This window comes from Camelus ferus, chromosome 14, assembly GCF_009834535.1.
Source record: "Camelus ferus isolate YT-003-E chromosome 14, BCGSAC_Cfer_1.0, whole genome shotgun sequence".
NCBI classification, from domain to species: Eukaryota; Metazoa; Chordata; class Mammalia; order Artiodactyla; family Camelidae; genus Camelus; species Camelus ferus.
Window position 1 is genome coordinate 24,703,246 of NC_045709.1, and position 17,847 is coordinate 24,721,092.

At 41.2% G+C, this 17,847-nt stretch overlaps 1 protein-coding gene across 4 annotated transcripts; it reads left to right on the forward strand.

The window, feature by feature from the left end:
* Nucleotides 1-44: 44 nt before the first annotated feature.
* Nucleotides 45-10,937, forward strand: CHAMP1 (chromosome alignment maintaining phosphoprotein 1). 4 transcript variants are annotated; one of them, XM_032496553.1, is made up of 4 exons: nt 45-412; nt 3,687-3,798; nt 10,189-10,263; nt 10,783-10,885. In XM_032496553.1, exons 1-3 carry the CDS (start codon nt 62-64, stop codon nt 10,230-10,232), a joined length of 507 nt encoding a protein of 168 aa, XP_032352444.1. In that variant the 5' UTR covers nt 45-61; the 3' UTR covers nt 10,233-10,263; nt 10,783-10,885. The 4 variants fall into 4 exon arrangements, with proteins under 4 accessions (XP_032352444.1, XP_032352443.1, XP_014407865.1 ...); XM_032496551.1 differs by lacking the exons at nt 10,189-10,263; nt 10,783-10,885 and adding exons at nt 2,353-2,455; nt 5,934-9,491 and having other exon boundaries at nt 321-412; XM_032496552.1 differs by having other exon boundaries at nt 10,189-10,937.
* Nucleotides 10,938-17,847: the final 6,910 nt, after the last annotated feature.

Sequence of the window (17,847 nt, forward strand, 5' to 3'; positions counted from 1 at the left end):
GCACGGTAGGGAGTATCGCGGACCCACATCGAGCCCCACCGGCTCGCAGGAACTTCCGGGCATGTCCGGGCGGGGGCCGCACGGCCCTTCGCGGGGCGGGTGGGAGTTGCATCACTTCCGGGGGCCTAGCGGGCTGCTTGACCCGCCGACGTCCCCTCGGCAAAGCGACGTCCCCGCGCCCAGCGATCTGATTGGTCCGCGTGGGAGGGCGCGCGGCGCCAAACTCGCTTCCCGTCAGCCTCCGCCCGCCCGCTCTGTGGCCGCGCGCACGTTCGCGCGCCCGGAGCCCGCGCCTGCGCCTCGCCGCCATTCGGGAGGCCGCCGCGCCGCAGGGCCTCGCGGAGCCGCCCGGGGCCGCGAGCCCGGCCTCCCGCCGTCCTTCGCCCGCCTGGACGCCGCCCGCTGCCCACCGGTGAGGAGCGGGGCGGGCGGGAGGGGCGTCATCCGGGCCGTAGCCCCGAGGAAGCCGGGGACGGCCTCCGAGGAGGGGCCTGGCCGGGCCGCCTGCCGGCGGAAGGACCGCTCCCCCGGAGGCCAAGGCGGGGTTGGGCCGCCAGATCCGGGGTGGGAGGCCCTGCGTCACCCCGTCAGAGGCAGGAAGCGTTTTGTCGGAAACCCCGCGAGGAGCGGGGACCTCACTCAGCCGGGCGGGCATGTTCTGCGTTCTGGCCCGGAGGCAGTTTCCTCTGCCCCTCGTCTGCGTGGGCTTTTGTCGTCGTTGCTATTTAAAACTCAGCCAGGCAGCCCCTGGCGTGGGAGGAGTGTGATCGTGTGTGTGATAAGGGGTTAGTGTCCAGAGGATGTAAAGAAATCCTGCAGCTCAACCACAAAAAGCGGTTTTAAAATGGGCAACGGACTTGAGTGGGTATTTCTCCCAAGAAGACGTGCAGATGGCCAGTGAGCACATCAGAGGATGCTCATTAGCCATCAGAGTTACGAAAATGAAAACCAGAATGAGATACCACTTCACAGCCACTGATACGGTTATTATTGAAAACAAGAGTGGACACTCGTTCGTTGCTGGCAGGGTAGTAAAATGGTGCGGCCACCACCTGTGGAAAACAGTGTAGTACTTTCTCAAAATTTGGGCATGGAGTTACCATATGACCCACCAATTCCCCTCCTAGGTGTAAACTCTGAAGAATTGGAAGCAGGGACTCAGATACTCGCACACCAGTGTCCACAGCAGCCTTATTCAGAATAGCTTAAAGGAGGTAACAGTCTAAATGACTATCAACAGATGAATGGAAATAAATTGTGGTATGTTACTCATCCTTAAAAAAGAATTAAATTCTGATACATGCTGCGGTGTAGACATGCCCAGTGAGGTAAGCCAGATACAGAAGAACAGGTGTGTGATTCCGCTCAGAAACAGAAAGGCAAATAGGGGTGGAAAGGGGTACTGTTGAATGAGTGTCCAGTTTCTGTTTATGGTGATGAAAGGTTCTGGAAGTGGATAATGGTGATGGTCATACAACATTGTGAATGTACTTAATGCCACTCAGTTATGCTTTTAAAAATGGCTGGAATGGTCAATATTATATTTTACCACAGTTTAGAAAGTGTATACAAAAAGGCAAAACTACAGAGACAGTGGTTGTGAGGAGCACGGGGAATTGTTAGAACAGTGACATTACTTTGTGTGAATCTGTAATGGTAGAGAACATGACACTACATTTGTGAAAACCCTCAGAACTGTACAGCACGTGGGGTGAGCCCTGTATAAAGTGGACTTTAGTTAAGAGTAACTATATATTCGTCTCTAACAAGTCTGCCACATTAATACAGGGTGTTAATAATAGGAAGGGTGTGCAAGGGAGGAAAGGAGATACATGAGAACAGAGAACTTTCTGTTCAGTTTTTCCTTAAACCTAAAAGCTGCTCTAAGAAATAAAGTTTAATTTTAAAAGAAAACCAGCGAGGGTGAAGAGCAATGCTAGTGTGTACATACTAGTGGGACCCAATTAGCTTTAAACATGCTCTGCTAAACACATTTTTACATTTAAGAGCTGTGTGTCAAAATGTTTTAGAAGACGACCAGTAGTGCTAGACTTTAAGGAAGAAGTTGAATGGGAGATGAAAATAGGTGTGATATCACCTGCTATCCTCACTGAAAAATACAGGATGATGGAGTAGCAAAACACTCATGATTAAAACATGTTTTTAGAGACAATGTTGTCTGTAGAGGTGAAAAGTAAGATAAGAAATTTTTATTAATCTGAATAATGTAGAGTTACTTTCATAGTTAGGCTTAGGAGCCCTGACCTTTAGGAAAAAAACTTCTGTAATCTTGAGGCTGGAAGTAATCTTAGTGTCTCACCTAGCAGTTGAATTCTGGACTCAATTTTCCAGCGTCACCATGGGAGAGACATCGTTGTCTTACAACAGAGATCTGGAAGCAGAAACCAGGGGCTTCTGTAGCTTCCTGTGACCTACTTACTGTGATCTTTGACAGGTTGGTCCCTCTCCCCCAGCATGAGTTTTGTGTTGATTGTAAAATAAGGTTGGACTTAAGTCCTGTGAGGATCCTTCCAGTCCTTTACTGACCATTGGATTCCAATTGTGGACGGCTCCTACCTAACAAAGCAACTCATTCTAGTCCATGATTAAATACTTTGTAACAAACTTTTTAGGTTGACCTGAAGTCTCTTTTCCTGCTGGCTTCCACTTGGACAGCTTACATGTTAATCTGAAATTCTTCCTCTTTTGAAGTTAAGTCTCTGCTCACAAATGACATCTTCTTAAAGACTGACTACCATTATATTTGCTTTCTTTTGCATATTCCTAGTCTTAAGGACTTTCTTAAAGTATCCTTCCCAGTAATCCACTGGGATACTCTGCCCAGTGCAGACTCTAGTCTTATAGTCTGCAATTGATATTTGGATTACAGATGTTTGATAAATTTCATTTAGTTGAATGTGGCCCATTTACTGGCTTTTCAAGATCTTAGTAATCCCATTGTATTCGTTTGGTCAGGATACACAAGGAAGAACCTGGATAGATAGCAGAACGTTTTTCTGGTCCTTCGTCAGGTGCTGATTATCTGCCTGATCTTGAGAAAGGTGGTTTATGTCTAGGTTTGAGTTCCCTTCACTATAAATAGAAGTTTTAAAGTACATGATCTCTGAGGTCTTCTGCCCTACAATCCAATGACTCAGGCTAGACAATAGTTCAGGTCTTTCCTAATTTTACAATTCTGGGAATCTAAGATCAGTTCCCCAGTCTTCATGAGACATCATGAAGCACTACCATCCCTCCCTTTTGCAGAAGCCTCTTCCCTCTTTGCCCCTTGATCCTATTGGTATGTTGTCCCTTCCTCCACTGTGTGTTAATTTGCTGCTCTGCTGTGCATGGATAATTGACAGAATAGCCTGTAGTCACGGCAGGAGTCTCCTGGATGCCGGTCACATCAGCTGAAGTTAGATGGTGGGTTTGAGAAGGTTTGACTGGGTTAGGGTTAGGTATTACATAGTGGATCATTACCATGGAATTTGATAGTCATGGATAGCATCTACTGTAGTCTTTGGTGTCCTTTCATTGCAGTTAGTGTCCAGGCTTATTGGATTGGACCCCTCTCAATGTTGGAAGGGGCAGGACAGTGAGAGGAAGAGGCAGAATTCTATTACAGAGGGCACAAATTACCACAGAGAAGTAATTTTGATTACCCTTCTTTTATTTTTTTTCAGGTTCAAGTTCTCATCTTTGTCCTTCTTGATGTACTGCAGGCTATTGTCTGTGGTTTACTCAAAAAGCCATGTAGACTTCTCTGCCCTTGTAAGACTTCTAGTAAGACAGCTGGTAAGTCTACTAGGGAAAAGTATGTTGTTTTTTCATTCCCTCCCCATTCTAAAACTACTTGTCCTGGATTTCAGTGATATTCTGCCAGCATTGCTTTGCATATATTTTTGTGTGCTTTTATCATTTCTCACTTTCTGATGTTTAAGAGAGTATTTTATGATGAGTATATTTTTGAAAAGTGCTTGGTGGAGTTCTCGAGGAAAAACTCTATAAAGGTATACACACCCATATATGTAATGATGTATGAACATGTGCTAAAAATGTTACTTACAGAATCTGTTTTAGCAGTTGTTGGATTCCCATGCTAAGAACACCCAGATGGAAATGGTGGAGAATAGACTAGAGTCCAGAATGGAATCATACATGAAACTTAGTCATTGCTAATAGAACGTCATAGCTCAGCATAATTTAAAAGAGTCATAAGGAAAACACTCAAGTTTTTAATTTTTATGTAAACCACCTATACATAGTAAAAAAAAAAATTTACAGTCGAGAGACATGGTAAAGTGAGAAGATATTTTCCATATAGAGGCTGATTTCTTTTATATGCAGGGCTATTATAAATTAGTAAGAATAGGCAAAGCACATCCTGGAAAAATAAATACACATGAATAATAAGGTAAAATGCTCATTAGCCTTTCTCATTAAAGAAAAGTACATTACAACAATAGTGAGACATCAGTTTTCACCTAAGAAGTAGCAAGGATTAGAAGTTTAATGATACTCTGTTGACAAGGGAGTTGGGGAATTGTTCTTCACATATGCACTATTGGTTGGTATATAAAAGTACAGCAACTTTTTGAGAGTTTGGTAAAATATCAGTTTCAGTTGCGAAAAGCCTTTGAACCATGTAATCCATTTCTGGGTTTTTCCCCCTTCAGAAATACCCTTAAATTCAGAGAAGGAAACTCTGCTTACTCTGTATGTAAAAATGTCCTAGAAAATGCCTTCTAATTCAGCAGAATTCCTGAACATTATATTTGCCCTTACTATAGAAACACGGAAACTTGGCCCAGTTTTGTCTCCAGAATCACCAGAACATGTTCCTCTCGCTTCCCTGGAGCCTGGTCCTGTTGTTTCTCCTAAGCCACAGGCACCTTTTCTTCCTTCAGTGAAAGTGTATTGCAGAACAATATGTTTAATATCTCATTTCTGTAAAAGTGTGTGCACTTTTGTAAAGATAAACATGTCTTCAGTGACACGTAAGTACAGTGGCTTCCCCTGGGGAGTGATACTGTGCGTGTATCTGGTACTGTGTGAGTAAGTGTGTTTTTAACCGTGAGCTTCTGTTACTTTTACCACCTAAGAAGACTCACTTAAAAGGTTAAAAGTCTCATTTTCTGGCAAGCAACTTGCCTTAAGTTTCCTCCACCAGAACTGCCCTTTGCTTGGCAAACTCCTTCACGTCATTCAAGACCTCTGCTTGAGTGCCTTTCCTTGACAGCCTTCTCTGTGTTTTCCTCTGCACTCTCACCTCCCCAGCTCAAGTAAGCACCATATTGTAAGACACCCCTTTAAACACAAAGTGCTTAGAAAAGCATGGAACACAAAATGATTTATTAAATGGATGGATAAAAATAGATTAGGATGGATAAAACATTACAAGATATGTTGATTTTTTTTTTAAGCCATCTTTTCATAGTTAGATTTAGTTTAACAAGTACTTCCTGAAGTGGATCTAAGGTTTCTTATTGAGCCTTAATAGCCTAACTATAACTTTCATATTTACTCAGCTTTGTGTGCTGACACTTTGTTGATTCAGGGTTTTAGAGTCAAAGTGTAAGGCACAGGCAGTAGATAATGCTGGAGTCAGACCTGGGTCACTGGTAGTCCTGTAACATGGGTAAGTCACTTCTTTGAACATCAGTTTCTTCATCTGTAAATGAAAATACTGTGTGAGTTATGTTGTTAGGAGGATTAAATGAGATAATGTGTGTAAAACTAGCAGAGTTCCTGGAACTCAGTAAAATATTACTGACATTTCTCCTTTCTCTTCAAAATCTTAATAGAGATACCATCTAATAAATGCATGTGCCATTCTAGGCTTAAAATGATACAAGTATAGAAAGGACTAGAACAGTATTTTTATTCAAAATTTTGTTCCCTGAAAATAAGTTATTTCTACTTTATTGCAGCACTGCTTTTAGAGAATATAATCGTGTATGTTAGAAAGAAAAATGGAAGTATTCCAGGACCTTCATAAACTATCAGCACGTTTGGAGTGTGACCACTGCAGTTTCAGAGGCACAGATTATGAAAATGTACAAATCCACATGGGTACCATCCATCCGGAATTTTGTGATGAAATGGATGCTGGTGGGTTAGGTAAAATGATATTCTACCAGAAAAGTGCAAAGCTATTTCACTGCCATAAATGCTTTTTCACCAGCAAGATGTACTCTAATGTATATTATCACATCACATCCAAACATGCAGCCCCAGAGAAATGGAGTGAGAAACCAAAAAATCAGTTAAACAAAGAAGCAGATCCTGTGAAAAGCCCTCTTCTTCCTGAACACCAGAAAATGCCCCCTAATTCAGGAGAACTCCTGAAATCTATACCTGCCCTTTCCGTGGAAACACAGAAATTTGGCCCAGTTACGTCTCCAGAATCACCAAAACCCACTCTTACTTCCCTGGACTCTCAGAATTCTGGCCGTGTTGTTTCTCCTGAGCCACAGACACCTTCTCTTCCTTCTCCCGAGCCTCCAAAACCTGCCCCTATTTCTTCTCCTGAACTTCCAAAACCAGTCCCTCTAGTTTCTGAATCCCAGAAACCAGTGCCTGTTCCTTCTCCAGAACCACAGAAACTTGCTCCTGTATCTCCTGAGCCAGTAAAGGCTACTCTTATTAATCCCAAACCTCAGAAGCACTCCCATTTCCCAGAAACACTGGCGCCACCTTCAGCCTCATCTCCAGAGTCACCAGTTCTAGCTGCCTCCCCTGAACCTTGGGGACCGTCCCCAACTGCATCTCCAGAGTCTCGGAAGCCAGCCCGGACTGTCTCCCCTGAGCCAAGGAAGCTCTCCCCTTCTGAGTCCCCTGAACCTTGGAAGCCATTCCCTGCTGTCTCCCCAGAGCCTCGGAGACCAGCTCCAGCTGTGTCACCAGGTTCTTGGAAGCCAGGGCCACCTGGGTCCCCCCGGTCTTGGAAATCCAGTCCTTCAGCATCATCAGGACCTTGGAAGCCAGCTAAACCTGCTCCATCTGTGTCTCCTGGACCTTGGAAACCAATTCCTTCTATATCACCTGGACCTTGGAAACCAGCCCCCACATCCTGGAAGTCTTCATCAGTCTCACCTGGTTCCTGGAAGTCTCCCCCTGCATCTCCTGAGTCATGGAAGTCCGGCCCACCAGAACTCCGAAAGACAACTCCCACCTTGTCACCTGAACATTGGAAGACAGTTCCCCCAGTGTCTCCTGAGCTCCGTAAAGCAGGACCTCCCTTGTCTCCTGAGCTTCGCAAACCAGGCCCACCACTGTCCCCAGAGATCCGAAGTCCAGCAGGATCTCCAGAGCTCAGAAAACCCTCAGGGTCTCCAGAGCTTTGGAAGCTTTCTCCTGATCAGCGGAAAACTTCTCCTGCTTCACTTGATTTTCCTGAGCCCCAGAAAAGTTCCCGTGGTGGTTCCCCTGATCTATGGAAGTCTTCCTTTTTTATTGAACCTCAGAAACCTGTCTTCCCTGAGACCCGGAAACCAGGTCCTTCTGGGCCACCTGAGTCCCCTAAAGCGGCCTCTGATATCTGGAAGCCTGTTCTCTCTGTTGATACTGAGCCTAGAAAACCCGCCCTGTTTTCCGAGCCTGCCAAAACAGCCCCTCCTGCTTCTCCTGAACCACGAAAACGTGCTCTTTTTCCAGAGCCCCGGAAACATACCCTTTTCCCTGAACTTCCCAAATCTGCTATCTTCTCAGAATCTCAGAAGGCAGTTGAGCTTGGTGATGAACTACAGACAGATGCCATAGATGATCAAAAGTGTGATGTTCTGGTTCAGGAAGAACTACTAGCTACACCTAAGAAACTCTTAGAAGACACTTTATTTCCTTCCTCAAAGAAGCTCAAGAAAGACAACCAGGAGAACTCGGATGCTGAGCTTAGTAGTAGCGAGTATATAAAGACAGATTTGGATGCGATAGACAGTAAGGGCCAAGAGTCAAGCAGTGACCAAGAGCAGGTGGATGTGGAGTCTATTGATTTTAGTAAAGAGAACAAAATGGGCATGACTAGTCCAGAGCAGTCCAAGAACGTTCTGCAGTTTACTGAAGAAAAAGAAGCTTTTATCTCTGAAGAAGAGATTGCAAAATATATGAAACGTGGAAAAGGAAAGTATTATTGCAAAATTTGTTGCTGTCGTGCTATGAAAAAAGGTGCTGTTTTGCATCATTTGGTTAATAAGCATAATGTCCATAGCCCTTACAAATGCACAATTTGTGGAAAGGCTTTTCTTTTGGAATCTCTCCTTAAGAATCATGTAGCAGCTCATGGGCAAAGTTTACTTAAATGTCCACGTTGTAATTTTGAATCAAATTTCCCAAGAGGCTTTAAGAAACATTTAACTCATTGTCAAAGCCGGCATAATGAAGAGGCAAATAAGAAGCTAATGGAAGCTCTTGAACCTCCACTGGAGGAACAGCAGATTTGATTTTTAAACAGTGTGAATATGTGCTCTACAGAGTTGTTTATTGAAACCATTTGTTGAAAGTGTAGTTAAATAGCCTAGTTGAATCAGTAGATGTTGGTGTGTATAATGTACTGCGTTTAATTGTCTCGGTAGTGTTACAAAGAATGAGCATTTGGGTTTTTTGTTTTTGGTTTTTTGTTTTTGGTCTCTATTTATGTGGCTATCTTGTAAGTCAGTACATTCATATTGTGTATTCCGGATGTGTAAAATTTCTTCAATTTCTTTTCAGTGTATTTGAATTTGAAGAGGTAGGCATTCCATTTAATGATCAAGAGCAAGTCATACTCAATTTCAGACATCTAGGTAAAGTGCATCTTTTTTTGTGAAACTAATTTCAGGCAATGGAAATCATTAGTTGGAATGTTTAAGAATTAGGGATGAAAATTTTCAGAAATTTTGTTCTCTTAAATGTACTTTCAGATCATAAAAGTTATTTTAAGATTTTTATTGGATCATGTAAAATTAGTTTATTTATAAAACTTGAACCACTTCTAGATGCTTAATTGCTCTTATGGAAAATTGGATCTCAGGGTTGCTGATTTTCTGCTACAAGGGGGAAGTTGAGTCAGTTAAAAAAAATAGTTTGCAGCCTTCTCCTATAGGAAACTGGGAAGCCTGAGTGTGATTTTAGGCCTCACCCTTGGTTGTTTCTTTTGGAGTCTTCCATTCTGTACCTAACCCCAAATTCTGGCCCTTCACTTCCCTGTGAGCTCACGCCAATAGATGACCCTTACTTGTCAAATGCACACGAGCCGTACCTCCTCCTCCTGGGCTTTACGCACCATCTGTTGGGGCTTCAGACCAGGGTAATGAGCAGGAACTGAAAGTCTTCCAGATTCACAACAAAAAACTTTATAAATAGACATTGCTGTTTAAGAATACATCAGTTTTATGTTTTTCACAGTTGTTACTGTAAATACCTTGTGCCTGTTCATGGGTTATTTTATTCTAAAATTTTTTGTCAAATGTGTATCAACCAAATTAAAAACAAAGACTTTGATGTTAGCAACATCTTCAGGTGTGTGTTTCCTTTTGTGTAATTTTCATTGTATGTTACCAAATCCAATTATTCTTTCCAATTTCCTCTTGGTTTTAGCATATTAATTTTGATATCTGGAGCAGCATTTTCTCAGCTCTGCTTTCTCAGAGTTCTGTGATAGGTAAGTTAGGGTGTTCACAGTCATCCCTTGGTATCACAGGGAATTAGTTCCAGGACCCCATGCAGATTCCAAACTCTGGATGCTTACGTCCCTTATATAAAATCATGTAGTGTTTGTATATAACCTACACACACATCATCCCATATACCTTAAATCATCTCTAGATTACTTACAATGCTTGATACAGTGTAAATGCTATGTAAATAGTTGCTGGCATGGTGGCAAAATCAAGTTTTGTTTTTTGGAACTTTATGGAAATTTTTTTCTAATATTTTTGATTCATGGTTCTTGAATCCAGGAATGTGGAAACCAAGAATACAGAGGGCTGACTACATTAGGCACTCGTTATGGAACACCTCATCAATTCATATCAGCATATCAAAGGGTGTTTAATCTTGGTTGTGGTCAGTCCTGACTGCCTCATTTAAACAATGTGACGTTTTTAGTGCCATAAGGATTCTGATATTTGGCCACAATTGAGATACTGGCTTTTATTGAGCTGTTCCCAGATATTTGGGAATAAGACATTTGTTCCCATTTTTTCACAGCATCCAAAAGAATACGCGCCTTGGGAAGACTTAGGTCGTACTAGGAAGGCCCTACAAGCTTCAGACCTGTCACTGGTGAGCACGGTCTGGCAGGCAAGCGTGTGAGTGGTTGGTGGGATTGTTGGTTACACTGGGTACCTTGAGGACGAGCTTCCAGTTCTGGGGTTTCCTGCTAGGTGTGATGCCAAACAGTAGGACAGATAAGGTATCTTGGACACAGCTGTCTGTTTCTTGTATACTGACTTCATTAAAATTATGAACCGAAAGACAAGGGGCCTGTGGCGCCCAGAAACCCTTTAGAAGCCTGCAGTCTCAGACCAACTGTTAGAGCATGTGACGACATGCAACGGCTTCTTAGGCCTTCACGCTTTTTGATGCAAGCTTCTTACAGAATCCTTCCTAAATTACACAAGGGGGAGCCAGCTGGATCCCACAACTTGCCATCTGATGTTTTCTCATGATACTGTCACAAGTGAGAGGGTATACTGCTAGCATAGGTGGTGGTGCGTGAGCAGCTGTGGCACGGAGCCCTCAGCTGTACTTACTGAACCACTTGTTCATGGCTCCCCGCTTGTTCCTCCGTTTCCCTCTCAGGTCAGGGGCAAGCTGGAGAACTTCTGTTCACCTCTGACAACTGCCTCGTTCACAGTAGCGTCCATCACTGATCAGTGTGACCCACTCTGTGCCTTTACATTTTCTTAATTTTCTATGTAATGGACTTTTTAGTGAAGTCTCCAGTGATTTCACTTAATATGAAAGGGAATGATTTCACTTAATATGAAAGGGAATAAAAGTTATTGTACCATCTTTGGCAACATTACTGGTCTTGATGCCATTATATCCTAGGTGGCCAATTTAGTTTTCATTAATTTGACTACATGACTTGTGATGTGTCTGTAGCTGATCCTGCTTTTGTTTTTAATGTTGGTGTGGGTTCTATAGCTTTGTCTTGGATGAAGATGATGCTTATCAAATCTGATCTGCAAGCATCAAAATGAAGAGGGGTGTCCCTTTAAGTGGAATTGCATCCTTAAATTAACAACAACCCAAAAGTGTCTCCTTTCTCAGTCTAGCTATTTTTGTATTTCTTTCCCACTGCCATGACACACTGCATGAAATGTGGCTTCAAACCACGCAGATTTGTTTTCTTACAGTTACAAAGTTCTCTGGGCTAACGTCAAGGTGTCAGCAGGGCTGCATCCTTTCCTGGAGGCTCCAGTAGAGAATCCATTCCCTTCTCTTTTCCAGCTTCTAGAGACCACCTGCATGCTTTCCTCATGGTTCCGTTTCTGCATCTGTGAGCTCGCACAGTGCGTCTTAGACTCTGCTTCTGGTGTCACGTGTTTCCCTCCCTCACACACTTAGGACCCTTGTGATTACATTGGGCTACCCAGATAACCTAACAGGATCTCCCTGTTTTAAAGTCAGCTAATTAGCATCCTTAAATCTCCTCTGAGATGTAAACCTCCATAGTCACAGTTTCTGGCAGTTGGGACTTGCCTACCACACCCGAGCTTGAAAATTGGGGTTTTCATCACTCTGCTTAGCCTATAGCAAGCCTGGTGGAGTTTCTTTGCCAACTTATCTGCTGCTACTACCATACTGCTCTAGGCCCTCATCACTGGTGCAGAAGACTGCTTAGTCCGGGGCCCCCAGTGTCAACCCCAACCCAACCCTTATACACCAAAATAAGGTCTCCACAACACTAATTTTATGTTACATTTGTTAAACAGAACGACCCCTTAAGGTACAGTTGCTTAAGGTCTTCTGTTGGCAAAGCATACCTTTTTCAGTAAACTTCTCAGCCCATCTCACAATTCTTGGTCTGTTTATCCTGTTAAAGTTCTACCCTTATTAAGCCAGGCACGGTTCTCTCCACTTGCAAAGGCTACTCTTGCAAGATGACTTTTTATTTTGTAAATTGGGGGAGGGGGGAACCTATAGGACTGGTTTGGACCTAAATTAGCATCAATTCAGTGCAGGAATGCTACTTTTTTTTTTTTTTTTTTTTTGGTTATAAATACCCCAGACTGGATGCTACACTCAATCCTAAAACTGAAGTACAATATGACATTTCAACACCTTTGATCCTGATCAGTTAGTTGCTTAGTTGTTTTGAGCATACTGTCAATTAACTTTTTGCTTCTAACACCAGCCAATCTCTTGCAGATGCTTGCCATGGGCCACAAGGAGGATTAGATGAAATGGGTAGGGAGTCTACTAAATTGTTACTTGATTTATATAAATGGAAGAGTTCTAGGTCAAGTGAACCAAATTCTAACTTGAATTATAAAAACAGAGTCATGGCCCCTCAATCATTTCCCAGATGAGCTTGTTTATGGACCTGGAACCCCTTGAATGAAGGGGCGACTGGGTCCCCTAGAGCAAGGACCCCAGTACACTACCAGGAATGTATACCGTTAACTTTTACCCCAACCTTCCCCAAAGGTACCTATGGTCATTTACCAGGGTGACTGCATTGGGGAAAAGGAAATAACCGACCCTTCAGGAATTCCTGGACAGTGGCTCTGAGATGACACTTGATTCCAGGAGACACCAAGTGTAACTGTGGCCCTCCGGTCAGAGTAGGGGCTTACAGAGTTCAGATAATCAACAAAGGTTCAGCTCAAAACCACTTCACAGTGGGCCCAGTGGGTCCCCAAACCATCCTGTGGTTATTTCCTCAGTTCCAGAATGCAGAATTAGAGTAGACACAGGCAGCATCCCCATGTTGATTCCCGACCTGTGAGATGAGGGCTATTATTGTGAAAAGGCCAGTAGAAAGCCTCTAGAATTGCCTCAGTCTAGGAAAAATGTAAATGCAGAGCCATCAGGCAAAAGGAGTTCTGGGAAGATGGCAGAACAGGAGCACCAGGAGCGGGTCTCCCCACCACGATAGCAGCTGAACTGGCAGAATCTGTCTGGTAACACTGTTTTGGGACTCAAATCTGTTAAAATCTTCAACTTTCAGGGGAAGAATTGGAGAGTAAGTTGCAGTTAATTTTGGTCAATCTGGGCTCTTCACAGAGTAGCAGCTACTTGTCCCCCACTCACAGCCACGTGAGCACGATGCACACAACTTGCAGGAGCTAGTGTGGGTGAAAAGGACCCTGTTTTGCAAATACAGAGGATCTGTGCTTTGCTTTCTAGTTGCTGCTTTAGATTACAGAAGTGCAGACAGAGACAGGCAACCATTCTTTTTGCACCTCCCCTCCAGCTAAAGTGACTTTCTGTTGATTTAAAGGGCCAGGACTTCCCCGCCCTCACCAAAAAAAACCCCACATACACTTCATTCTTTGTTTTTCTCCTTTGGAGAACCAGACGTTAAAGACTAGGACATTAAAAAACTACTGTATGTACAGGGAAAATTAGAAAGTGACTGCTTGCCCAAGGGAAGGCTCAAAAGAGACATAAAAAGACATTGTTTACACCTCAGACTGATCCTTGGCACAGAGACAGTCTACAGCAGTTAAGTAAATAAACATATAACCAATAGAGGAAGAGGGAGAATCTGATTTCCAGAGTTACACATCAGCACATTCAAATGTCCAGTGTTCAGTAACAGCAACAAAAGGTACACAAAGAAACAGGAAAGTGGGCCTGTTCACAGGAAGAAAATTCAGCAGACTCTTTCCCTGAAACAGACATAGTGGGCAGATGTATTAGACAAAGACTTTATCTAAAGGTTTATCGATTTTGTTTATCTTTTAAAAAACTCAGCACTTAGTTTCCTCGCTCTTTAAATAGACGGTTGTGTTTTTCCTCTCCACTTCCTTTTCTGTGCTCTGATCTGTGTTACCGCTTTCTTTCTGCTAACTCTGGGCTGTTTGTTATTCTTTTTCTATCTAGTTCCTTGAGTTGTAAAGTTAGGTTGTTTTTGAGATATTTTCTTTTTCCTATTTTTAAAATATTTTAAAAAATTATTTTTGTTCTTTATTGTTTTTTTTTCTTACTTTGGATTTGGGGGGTTAGGGTTAGGGGTTTGTTTGTTTGTTTGATTTATTTTAATAGAGGCACTGGGGATTGAATCCAGGACCTCATGCATACTAACCCTAAGCATGCACTCTACCAATAAGTTATACCCTCTCCCCTCTTTTTTCTTAATGTAGGCATTTATCACTATAAAATTCCTTCTTAGAACTGCTTTTGCCGCATCGCACAAATTTTGGAATGCCAGCTTTCCATTTTCATTTGTCTCAGCTATTTTTTTGATTTCCCTTCTGATTTATTTGACCCATTGGTTTTTCAGAAGCATGTTTGATGTAGTGTGATGCTCCACATTTGTGAATTTTCCTATTTTCTTCTAATTGTTTCTAGTTTCATTCCATTGTGGTTGGAAGAGTTGCTTGATACGATTTCAGTTTTCTCAAATTTATTGATTTGTTCTGTGACCAAACATTGGATCTGTCTTGGAGAATGTTTCACGTGCACTTGAGAATGTATATTCTGCTGCTATTGGTTGGTATAGTGTGTACATGCCTGTTTGGTCCATCTGGTCTAATGTGTAGGTTAAGTCCAGTGTTTCCTTATTGATCTTCTGTCTGGATGATTGTCCATTGTTGAAAGTGGGCCTTAAAGTCCCCTGCTATTATTTCATTGCTGTCTATTTCTCCCTTCATATCTGTTAATATTTGCTTTATATATCTTATGTGCTCCAATGTAGGGTGCATAAATACTTACAATTGTTAATTCTTGAAGAATTAACCCCCTTAAGCCTGTATAATGACGTCCTTTGTCTTACTGCAGTTTTTGGCTTAGTATCCTTTTGTCATAAGCATAGCTACCCCTGCTTTCTTTTGGTTTCCATTTGCATGGAATGTCTTATTCATGCCCTCACTTAAAGCTGAAATGAGTCTCTTTAGAACAGCATAGAGGGGGAGGGTGTAGCTCAATGGTAGAGCACTTGCCTAACATACACAAGGTCCTGGTTCAATCCCCAGTACCTCCATTAAAATAAATAAATAAATAAGCCTAATTACCTCCCCCTACCAAAAGTCTATAAATAATAAAGCTAATTTTAAAAAAAGAACAGCATAGAGATGGATCTTTTCCTTTTTTATCCATTCAGCCACTCTTTGTTTTTTCTTTTTTTAAATTGAAGTATCGTTGATGTACAATATTATATAAGTTACAGGTGTACAACATAGTGATTCACAATTTTTAAAGGTTATATTCCATTTATAGTTACTACAAAATACTGGCTATATTTGCTAGCTATATTCCTGTGTCATATAATACATCCTTGTAGCATATTTATTTTATATATAACTTGTATCTCTTAATCCCCATCCCTATCTTGCCCCTCCCCACTTCACCCCTCTCCACCGATAACTACTAGTTTGTTCTCTGTGAATCTGTTTCTTTTTGGTTGTATTCACTAGTTTGTTGTATTTTTTTGATTCCACATAAAAGTGATATCATACGGTATTTGTCTTTCTCTGTCTGACTTACTTCACTTCGCATAATTCCCTCCAAGTCCGTCCATGTTGTTTCAAATGGCAAAATTTCATTCTTTCTTATGGCTGAGTAGTATTCCATTGTGTATATACACCACATCTTCTTTATCCATTCTTCTGTTGATGGACACTTTGGTTGCTTCCATATCTTGGCAATTGTAAATAACACTGCTGTGAACATTGGGGTGCATATATCCTTTCAAATTAAGTGTTTTTGTTTTTGTTGATACACAGCCAGAAGTGGAATTGCTGGGTCATATGGTAGTTCTATTTTTAGTGTTTTGAGGAAACTCCGTACTGTTTTCCACAGTGGCTGCAGAAATTTACATTCCAGTCAACAGTGTATGAGGGTTCCCTTTTCTTCACATCCTTGCCAACTTTTGCTATTTGTGCCATTCTGACAGGTGCGAGGTAATACCGCATTGTGGTTTTAATTTGCATTTCTCTGATTATTAACAATGTTGAGCATCTTTTCATGTGCCTATTGACCATCTGAATGTCCTCTTTGGAAAAATGTGTGTTCAAGTCATCTGCCCATTTTTAGAGTGAGGCTTTTGTTTTGTTTTGTTTTTTTTAAGTTGAGTTATATGAACTGTCTGTATATTTTGGATATTAACCCCTTGTCAGTCACATTGTTTGCAAATATTTTCTCTTACTCTTAAGGTTGTCTTTTCCTTTTGTCAATTGTTTCCTTTTCTGTGCAAAAACTTTTAAGTTTAATTAGGTACCATTTGTTCATTTTTGCTTTTATTTCCTTTGCTTCAGGAGACAAATCCAAAAAATATCGCTAAAATTTATGTCAAAGAGTGTTCTGCCTATTTTTCTTCTAGGAGTCTTAGGGTTTCTAGTCTTACATTTTCATGTATTTAAATTTATGAAAATGTTCTAATGTCATGCTTTACATGTATCTGTCCAGTTTTCCCAGCATCACTTACTGAAGAGACTCTCTTTTCTCCCCTGTTTATTCTTGTCTCTTTTGTTGTAGATTATTGACCGTAAGTGTGTGGGTTTATTTCTGGGCTCTCTATCCTGTTTCATTGATCCATGGGTCTGTTTTTGTGCCAGTACCATACTGTTTTCATTACTGTAGCTCTGCAGTATTGTCTGCAGTCAGGGAGCATGATTCCTCCAGCTCTGTTCTTCTTTCTCAAGATTATTTTGGCTATTCAAATTTTAAAATCATTTGTCTTAGTTCTGTGAAAAGTGCCCTTGGTTTTTTGATAGAGATTGCACTGGATCTGTAGATTGCCTTGGGTAGTATGGTCACTTTAACAATATTAATTCTTCCAACCCATGAACATAGTATATCTTTCCACATGTTTGTGTCATCTTCAATTTCTTTAATCAGTGTCATAGTTTTCTGTGTATGGGTCTTTTACCTCCTTAAGTAGGTTTATTACTAGGTATTTTATTCTTTTGGATGTAAGGGTAAGTGGGATTGTTTCCTTAATTTCTCTTTCTCATCGTTTATTGTTAGTGTGTAGAAACGCACAGATTTCTGTATACTAATTTTGTATTCTGCAACTTTACCAAATTCATTGATGAGCTCTAGTAATTTTCTGGTAGCGTCTTTAGGATTTTCTATGTATAATATCATGTCATCTGCAAACAGTGACAGTTTTACTTCTTCCTTTCCAATTTGAATTCCTTTTATTTCTTTTTATTTTCTGATTTCTGTGGCTAGGATTTCCAATACTGTATTGAATAAAAGAGCCACTTCATCTTTAGAATGGAGAATTTAGTTCATTTACACTTAAAGTAATTATTGATACAGACTTACAATTTTGTTAATTGCTTTCTGACTGTTTTGAAGTTCCTTTCTTCCTCTTTTGCTCTTTTCCTTTCAGATTTGATTATTTTCTTTAGTGGTATGCTTTGATTCCTTTCCATGTATTTTTTGTGCATCTGTGATAAATTTTTGCCTTGTGGTTACCATGAGGCTTACATAAAACATCTTAAAACAGTTTACTTTTAGCTGATAACTTAACTTAGAATGCATATAAAAGCTCTACACTTTTACACTCTCCCCTCCCATATTTTGTTCTTGATATCACAATTTACATTTATTTACATCTATTGATATTATATATCCATTAACAAATTATTGTAGTTAGTTATTTTAAGAGTTTTGTCTTTTAACCTTTGTACTAGAGTTACAAGTGATTATCCCACCACTATTACAATATTAGGATATGCTAAATTT

Bases quoted from the DNA above. Each gene is read 5' to 3' on its own strand.
- CHAMP1 (XM_014552379.2), top strand. From the start codon at position 5,961: ATGTTAGAAAGAAAAATGGAAGTATTCCAGGACCTTCATAAACTATCA.